Source organism: Caloenas nicobarica, chromosome 2, assembly GCF_036013445.1.
Source record: "Caloenas nicobarica isolate bCalNic1 chromosome 2, bCalNic1.hap1, whole genome shotgun sequence".
Lineage (NCBI taxonomy): Eukaryota > Metazoa > Chordata > Aves > Columbiformes > Columbidae > Caloenas > Caloenas nicobarica.
In genome coordinates this window covers 141,793,699-141,803,387 of record NC_088246.1, presented here as the reverse complement: position 1 = coordinate 141,803,387, position 9,689 = coordinate 141,793,699, and the positions used below count along the sequence as shown (strand labels likewise).

Genomic DNA, 9,689 nt, shown 5'->3' with positions numbered 1-9,689 from the left:
TGCCGCGTTATATGGGGCAGGAGCGGGGGGAGCCGTTAGCATAGCGCTCAGGCAGCAGCAGCTGTTATGGCCTCGCTGGTGAAGAAAATAATCAGCAGTGCTAAGGCGCCCGCTGCACTGGGCCCTTACAGGTACGCCTGTGGGAGAGGGAGGTCTCTTGGAAGAAGCAAGGGTGCGTGAGCAGGTTTTGCCGCTTGGGTTCGAGGCGGCCCCTGGAGGGGGGTCTGTCAGGCACCCCAAGGGAGCTGGGGTGGGGGACCCCCACCCCGGGCAGGGACTGGCCTGCTCCCCGGGACCCCCCCACCCCGAGCAGGGACTGGCCTGACCCCACAGGGACAGCTGGGGCACCAAAGAGGCTGTGGTGCCAGCGGCAAACTATAGCCCGGCTGCCAGGGGTCCTGGTCATTTTAGGCGAGGTTGTAAGATGTTTCTCAAAAAGTAAGTTTGGGGGAATAATTGTGGAATTAGTCATAAGCAGTGAATGAAAATTAAAAAAAACCAAAAACAATGCAAACAAACAGAAAAACCAACCAAACGAAAGTACGCAAGAGAAAGAATGATTCCTCTCAAGGCAAAAAAAGCTTGCCTAGAAAAAAGCGAGTTGCAGAGGCAAGCTGGCAGTGCCTGCTGACTCCGGAGGTGATGGACAGCGACGGTCAGACCCGACTCAGGACGTGCTTTGGCAGCTGGAGACTTCACTGCCCGGGAACTGCGAATCTTTCCTTATTTTGAATGCGGCTGCCAGCAGGTTATAAATGCTTTTCCCCCTAAAAACTAACAGCTGTAAAAATACATAAGATGATGTTCGATGTTTTCATAAGTTGTTAGCATCAACAGTTCTGAATGCAGTAAAAAAAAAAAAAAAATCCCTATTTTAATTGGAGAAAGGCTTCTCTGCTACCTGGATGTGAAAAAAATGTTCAGTAACTATGGTAGACTCTTATATCTGAGGTTCTGATGGATTTTTTTATCAGGGCATTTTCTAAGAATTTTTGATTTTGTGTTCAGGCTTTGTTTTCCTAATATTAACATAGGCTCCTTTGGTTTAAACTCTTTTACTTGTAGCATTTTGCTGCCTTCCAGATGCATTTTTTGTCTCCATTACTTTGGAACTGAGCTTTCAGAGCTTCCAACTGTGTGTTCTTTATAGGAATCGTACAGATGGAGAAATACGAAGTGTAGAAGCAGAGAGACATGACATGAAGTTTAACTTCTGTAAACAAAAAACTGTTGGTGGATTGCAGCCAGGGGCCTGGCATCACTTGTAGTTAGGAGAACATCTAAGACATGGGAAGGCAACAGTACTTTGGCTGCACAAACACACACCAACTGGCCACAAATGCACCCCAACTGGCCTAGCCTGCAGCATAGTACCCTGCTTCTGTTGTGGCTTAACTGCGCTCCAACATTTTGTGCTTATTGGTAGTTCTTGATGAAATATTGCTTATTATGTAGCCTGTTAATTGTGTAACAGGTCTAACATCAATAAGTTTATCACTAACTTAGTTTATCAGGTTTTGGCAAACTTGTCAAAGTCCAGTGAGCAAAAGTTGCACAAGAACTAACTGCTGCATCTCTGCTGTGGACTCTGAGCATGGTAACAGATCAATGAGGGTTTAATATGGAATGAAAAATGGGCATGTATGGGCCGCATTCCTGGTTCAGCTACAGCCCTTCAGTATGCTTTTTGGTCACCTATTTTAAATGTATTTTTGTATTTCCTTTACTGCATCCGATTTCCAGTATCTTGAAATAGGTAGATACATAAAGACTCATATGCGTGAGTGTGCATGTGTGTGTGTATATATATATATGTATATAAAATTAATGATATTAAACTTTTTAAGAGAAGTTCTTGTATTTGTGTAAAGAAGATCTGATTTCTTTGCAATCCTTGTCTTTAAGAGCATGCTTCTTAACATCCTCTCTCTGATGGATGATGTTCTTCTGAGGTTATTATGTCTATCCAGATATGCACTTGATTATACTGAAACCTGAATGACTTCAGACACATACTCAGATCTCTGCTGAATCAGAGATTAAAGAGTAGCTGTGGCTGACCCTAGTTATAGGATATATCTGCAGTTAAGGTCAGATTGGGGTTTGTGTAGTTGAAGTTTCTCTGAGGTTCACTCATGCATTTCCCTGCAGTAGAATTATACCCTTCAGCTGGTAAATTGTTAACAGTCTCAGTGAACAGAGGATCCCACCTGTGAGCATATCAAGAGAAGAAAGTTGGGGAGCAGAGGAGGGGACCCAGTAAGACTGCTGCAGATGTTGATCTGGCTGTGGTATCAGAAGGCTTCAGCTTGTCTTTTCTCCAGTTATTTGTGATTTAGGACTGTCCAAAGGCCTTTGGGATAAATGTTTCATTGTGTCATTTGCTTTATAATAAGCAGTACAAGACAATCTTCTTTTAGAGAGCTTGTACCTTCTTGTTGTGTGGTTCTTTGTGCTTCAAGCTGAAACAGAAATTTGTGGTCTGAAGGCCGGTGCTTCAAAGCAGGACATGGTAGGAAAGAAAATAAAGAAGCCTGTGTGTTTGGTTCATAAACACACTTTCTATCAACAAGACTATATCAGGTAGAAAACCACTTCACTCATTTCTCTTCTTTAAATGTTGTAGTTTTGTGATTTACTCCAGTTCTGTTAGTTGATGGAATTATCACCATGTAAGATATTTTACTATATCACATGAGTTACTGTCTATTTTTTCCCCTTATGAAATTACAGAATAACGTAGGATGGGGTAAAAGGAAAGATGGGAGTGATGCTGCTGTTTGGGTTGCCTAACTGTAATTTTACTGAGTCCCTAGGTTGGGTTGGTCCCCGGGAAGTCAATGGATTTAGCCAATCCAATTGAGTCAGTCTCAGTTAAGAGAAGAGATGTCATAAAATTGTTCTCTGAAAGAGTCCCTTTCTTAACATTAAAGGGAAGCTAACTGATACAGGGAATTAACTAATTAACACTTAACTAATTAATACTTAGAGAACTAACACTTAAGGAGCTAACACTTAGACAGCAAACCCTTAACCCACAACACTTAGAACCCTTAACCCACATTACAACTGCCTAGCTTTGCTTAGCTTTGTGTAACTTCTTGTAAGAGAAACAAAAGTTTATTGATGACTTTACAGGCCTTGCAGAGAGACAAAATCTTGGGTGCATCCTTGGGTGAATTAGATAACTGAAACTTGGGCACAGGACAGGAGATACACCAGTTCTAACCAACTCAGCAGTCTGAGTCCCAGCCAACTCATCACACCAGGCCAGAGGTGGACGTGTACAGAGAAAACTACCTCGGTTCACAATCACTGCGCAGGCGCAACCAGGAGGGGCCAAAGGTGGAGACTATGGAAATGATTTCCTGGAACTCATTGTAATAAGAACCACCTTCTCGGGGACAGGTTATGAATATGTATAGGCGTTCCTAGAACTTTCATGAATATGTAACGCTTTACAGCATTTAACTAAGCTCACAGCTACTGGAAGTTTGCACATGTCTTAGGTGGAAATTATTCCCCCGTGTGTCCAGCGCTGTAAATACATACCTTCTTTACAATCTCAAGGGTTGTAAGGTCATTTCCACGCCTCATAACCTTCTAATTTAGATACTTAAGGGAGGTGCCTAACTCTAGTTTGCGTAACTTGAGAGGATTGTTGAACTGTCAAAACAATTTCCTTGTGGAATGGGAAGAGATAAGAAAACAGTGCTGAAATACCACAAACACTTTCAAAGAATCTTTCTCTAATTTCTTTGCAGAATATCTTTAATTACTAGCTGAAGAGGAGTAAACTATGTCTTTTGCATAATGTTTGCTAGATAATATCAAAACAAAGATTTTAGACTTTAATCTCTTCATGGTAATTAGAGACATTAACAGTTGCTGACTCTACTTCAGCGAAAACACACCTGACACTTATATTAAAAAGTTTTGCAAATAGCTTTAATTCTGCATTCTTCTGAATTAACACAGCCAACAGGTCGCTTGGGTTATTTAGTGAGAATGATTGTTCTGGAAATGGAGTCATCAAGGTGTTGTGCTGACTAGCCAAATTAATTACTCTGGAGGAATACTGCCAGAGAACCAGCATGCAGGGCTTCACCTCACAGCTCTAACTCATTATCACGGTGCCTGCTTCAGAAGAAAAATGTTGAATTTTCTAATCAGCCCTCGTGATTTTTCTTTCTGGTGGTGTTGTTTATTTGTTGGTGGTGGGTTTTGTTTTTCTTCATTGTGCTGCAGCTGAGATGTGGATGAAAGGTATTGTCTACCTCTTGAACTAGGATGGAATATTTATTTGGACAGGTGCAAAAAATGTTGATTTACTCTGCCTGCCCTCTATGCTATCTGCAGTGCAAAAGCTCTGTAGCTCAGTTCAGTGTTGTGTCCTTGTGAGAAACACTGTTTATTTCCTCAAAACCAGAGCTATGCGCTTCCATAGGTCATCTAATCCCAGCTCTCTCAAAGCATAAGCAGACTGAATGTCCAGACCTGTACATGCATAACCTCAGTCCTCTTTCTGAGATATTATGACCTCTTGAAGAAAATGCAAAATGTGCTTTGAGATAGTTAAATGTTTTGATGGGGAAACATTAAACCTAAAATGTAACTTATGTTTTCAGCCAAGCAGTGCTGGTGGACCGGACGATGTATATTGCAGGACAGATAGGAATAGAACCTTCCACTGGGCAGCTTGTCCCTGGAGGGGCAAAGGAAGAAGCTAAGCAGGTAAAATGTCTTCTAGCAATAAACTTCTTGTGGTGTTGGCATGTGCTTGGTTAAACATGGACTTAGGAGAAATTGAAGAGACCTGGAGAGCACATTTCCCAACCTCCAAGATGTGAGGAAAAGCAGGAGGAAATAATTCCATCCTAATCTTGTCTTTTTCCACTCAAACGATTAGGGGTCAGGAGAGGAATCTGTGTTTCATGTAGGAAAGAATCAGTGTTGGTAACGAAGGTTCAGACCTCAGTTAAAAACCTTGGCTTGAGTTGGGGAAAGATTTGTTCTCCCAGCAGCAAAGAGGTGGTGTGAGGTAAATGGATGATGCAGCTCCATCTCATCCTATTACAGGTAATCAATGGATGGTTTAATCTTCATTTATTAGAAGCTCCCTTTGATTAGTTTCTGTTTTGTTCTTTTGCCTATTGAGGGCTGTTGAAGATTTTCTGGGTGAACTTATACCAGAACACGGATGTAGCAAAGTTACAACTCATATTTACATACCTACCTAATTACAGCCCAGCTGATATTTAAAGTTTTATGTCTCATTTCTCATTAGGCTCTAAAGAATATGGGAGAAGTCCTGAAAGCTGCAGGCTGTGACTATGGCAATGGTAAGTGCTGCTGTGATGGTGACAAGCCTGGTTGTTTTCACCTGGATTAAAAAAAAATGCTGTATGCTAACCACTCAGTTGTTATCAATAGCTGGAAGAAATGAAAGGAATTGTGAGTCTGGGTTAAAAAAAGTAGCCTTTGCAATGGGTATCAATGCAATACTGCCTTTCACCAGAAGTTTCTGCCCATGGTGGTAATATTTTAACTCTAACTGGGAAAGCTCAGGCATAGACAGAGCTGCAACTGACTGCAAGTATCTCCTAGGCTTTGCTCCAGGTAAAAGCAGGTTTATATCTATGGTGCTAATATTCTAACCACTTTCAATGCTTTTTGTGGGGGGGGAGGACTCTATCTCTGGAGCCAAACCAGAATTAATGTTGGCTTGGGCAGTCATGGGTAAAAAATTCTAGCATAGACCATATTTTCAGACCTTTGTTGGACTTTTCTTTTGGCAGTAGATATTGTATATGATTTATTGCCAACAGTTGGTTTACAACAGTTTTTTTAATGTACCTGCTTACCGATTCTGTGCCTCTTGGAAGAATTTGGTTTAGACTGAAATTTAAAATGGATATTTTCGGAGCCGGTCAGGAATGTCTAATTCCTTAAAGTTTTATTATGTACTAGGTATTCAGATTGTTTCTTAGGTGGCTCTCTGGGTGGTAACTATCTAGGTGGTCAATATCTGTACGCAAAACTTCTAAAAATGTTTAGAACACTCAAGAGAAACTTATGAAATAAAGGCAAGAAATGCACTAAAGATTTTCAACTTTTGTATACAAAAGTTAGGGGCTTAAAATAACTGCAGTATGTAATTTTTAGTGGTGAAGACTACGGTTTTGATGGCAGACATGAAGGACTTCAATGATATTAATGATATTTACAGACAATGTAAGTAGATTTTGTTGTTGTTTCTGTTTGACTAGTATTGCTTGTGTAACAAATTATATTCACAGTAAGGAAAGTCTTTTAATGACTCAAAGATGTAGTTCCAGATTTTTGAGATTTCAGTAGAAATAACATTTAAAAAAATAATTGTGAGCCCCAGTTCAAGCACAGCCTAATTTCCTGTGGCTTTATGTCCTACCACACCATGACTCACTGTCATGTGAAGATCAGCCCCTGCTATCCCTGCAGTTTGATGTTCTGTGCCTCTACCTTGGTAGATGCTGTGTTGTTCCTAATATAATTCTACTGTAGGTACCCTCCAAATGCTGAATTTCAGATTTTGTTTTTCCATTTCTTTAAGACTTTGTCTATCTTTGAATGATTTGTGGGTTATTGCTAAAGGTTTCACTTTTTTTACAAGGATGAGCCATGCTGCTCCACTTCAGAGTAAAAGAATAATGCTTGTTTAACAGAATTGAATGTAGACTGAAATAGGTGATTCCAATGAGCCATATTATGCAAAGAATTTGGGAGAGTATGCATGTAAGCTCCTTATTTATATAGCTTTGGGTTTTAATTAGATAGCAATATCTGTTCTTGAATGAAGTCTTGTATTAGTGAGCTATCAGAGTGTTCTGCATGTTGAAATGGAATTTTGTGTTTAACCAGAATAAAACCAGCCCAGCTGGATACTTAGTTACTTGTTGCCTCCCACCTGTAGTTCAAGGAAGCACTTGTTGCTGTTCTTTGATTGTGAGTTGTTATCCTGCCTTGTCAGTGTAGGACCCTGAAATTATTATTTATGAGCTTAGTGTTAACTCTCACTAGTAAAACTTTCAGTTAATTATGCAAATTATTATGTTTAAAGTTGGGTTGGACAGGGCTCTGAGCAACCTGATCTAGTGAAATGTTCTTGCCCATGGCAGGGGGATGGGTTGGACTAGATGGTGTTTAAAGGTCCCTTCCAACCTGAACTATTCTATGATTCTTTAAATTCAGTTCCTATCTCTTGACCAATACCCTTCCCCCACAGCCTCTACCCACCTCAGTTAATGTCCTTGAGTGCTAAGCCTGATTAGGAATGGAGGAGTAAGTCAGGGGCTGTTTTTCCTCTACTATCATTTGATATGAGTAAGGTTGGCCCCTTGTTGACTCTATGTAAATTTAGGATCTTTGATCTTTTGGCAGAGGGGCCTGTTTCTCCCTCTTGCTCTCTGAAAGAGCCCTCTCCCACTTCCTGGTGTTTGTAATTGGATGATCACCTTTCTGATTTAATCTTTCTTTTTTGGCCAAGTTGGCCATGTTGTGTCAGCAGAGTGCAAGTTATCACTGGCCATGAGATCATAACTGTAGCTGGCTCCTTGATGATGGATGGTAGCTTGCTGAGATGTTAGAGCAGTCAGTGACCAAAAAAAAAACAACAAGGGGGAAACAATAACTGGCACAGAAGACTATTTGTCTTGTGGCCTTGAGCCTGAAACTGTTCTGTGACTGCATTTTACACAGATGGCCTTGAACTGTGTTTTTTCAAGCAAAGTTAAGTGATCAGTGGATGTTTCTGTTTAAATTCCAGTTTTTAAGACAAACTTCCCAGCCAGAGCAGCCTATCAAGTTGCTGCTTTGCCAAAAGTAAGTGTCACTTTTCTGCCTACAAAAAAACCTATTCTGAAACTCTTTACTTCTGAAGCATTCTGACAGCTTTTCTTATTCTGGAATAGTTTCAATTGCAATTGTTGAGAGAATAATATTAAGTATTTAGCTTTTGTTTCTACATAAACCAGTCTTCTTCCCACAGATGATAAGAGATCTGATAATGAGTCATTTCTGTATGGTGGAAGATGGCTACAACACTAGAAATAAGTAGTTATGATACTGGAAGAAGTGTAAAGTGAATTTTCAATATTACTTTACATTGTTAAATTAGTAATACAACTGTCAGAAGTATAATCACCCTCACATGCCACTCTGTTCTTACAAGGTTGTGTTATACATCCAATTGCTTCGTAAAATAGGTTTATTAAATTCCTAATATGTTTTTCATTGTTTTCTCACAGGGTGCCCGAGTTGAGATTGAAGCCATTGCCATTCAGGGACCCCTCCAAGATGCTTCAGCCTGACTATAAATAGACTGAATATCCTACAGCAGCAGTTTTAGATTTAATACTTCTGCCTTACATCCTATTCCTACAGTGACTATCAGCAGTTACATACGGTTGAAAGCACTAAACTTACCAAGGAAAGATGCTTTCTTCTGGATTGTAGCCTTGGATTCTCTAAAGTATGAGCTTATAGTGAGTTCTCTGCCAGCAAATCGTGAAACCTCTGGGAGGCTGATTGCAGGACAGGGCCCTTGCTTTGTGATGGTGACTGGATATTCAGGTATTAAAGTACACCCTTGGGTGAACATGACAGTTACTGTGAGTGATCTGGATGTGAAAAACTGTAATGACTTGTAATAATAGATTTTTAGTAACTATTTTAAATAAGAAAAAATGACAAATAGGAAAATGGAACACTTCAATTGCTTAGTATACTTTTTCACTTCTGTGTCTTGGGGGATTTTGCTGTATTTGTTTCTGAACGGTCTTAAATGCTTTCTTTACAGAATAGATTACTGTTGGGACTTACTCATATTTTGTTCATATGGAATCAATTGCTTAAGAAAGTTAATATTTCAGAGATAAGAAATTTATGCTCTTCTGAAGTGAAGTGCTAACTTTATAAATCAGCTGCAAATGAATCTCTGTAAGCTTTTTCTTACTCTTTTTCATAGCAATTCAACTTTGACTATATTTTGATTTTTAAAAAAGGCATTCCAAGTGTATGAGGGAAAATGTCCTGTTTAATGAGAATAAATGATAATTGAATCTGTAAAAAATGTGCTTGTCTCTTCTGAGAACAAACCTTTCCTGATTATGCTCTGATACTCCATTACAAAAAAGTCCCTATCTTGCTCCTTCAATAAGAAATCATTCAAACCAAAAGAATAGCTTTATCTCCTAATAGCTAAGGATGAAAATAATCCTCCAAGACAGGAAGCTTTCAGCTACCATGACGCTAGTTCTTTGCATTTTTCTCTCCATTAAGGACAGAACATCAGCTTGATGGGGTCATTAAGCAATATTGAGAAGTCAGACTGGTGATGCTAGTAAGTTATCCCATCTCTTTGCATTTATCTTCTATCTAAGCAAGTAGAAATGGATACTGTGTTTTTAAAGAACTGCTTCGAATGTCATCTGCCTCATGGTAAAGTTGTTTCCCTGTCTTCCACACAGTGATGTGCCTAAGCACAGTATTGGTTTTGTTGAGGGAAAATGAACAGAAATTCTCTTTGCTCTCATCTGTTTGCTTCAACGTGTTGTTTTCCCTTCAGTGAAGATGGCCATCCAATTATATGTACAGCGACAGCAGCATTATCTCATGTCTTCACTTTCTTTTTGTAGAAAGTAAAAATAGCT

At 39.7% G+C, this 9,689-nt stretch overlaps 1 protein-coding gene across 1 annotated transcript; it reads left to right on the top strand.

Moving 5' to 3' along the window:
* Nucleotides 1–18: 18 nt before the first annotated feature.
* RIDA (reactive intermediate imine deaminase A homolog) lies at nucleotides 19–9,109 on the top strand. Its single transcript, XM_065629696.1, has 6 exons — nucleotides 19–131; nucleotides 4,629–4,734; nucleotides 5,288–5,342; nucleotides 6,166–6,234; nucleotides 7,805–7,860; nucleotides 8,286–9,109. Exons 1-6 carry the CDS (start codon nucleotides 67–69, stop codon nucleotides 8,346–8,348), a joined length of 414 nt encoding a protein of 137 aa, XP_065485768.1. The 5' UTR covers nucleotides 19–66; the 3' UTR covers nucleotides 8,349–9,109.
* Nucleotides 9,110–9,689: the final 580 nt, after the last annotated feature.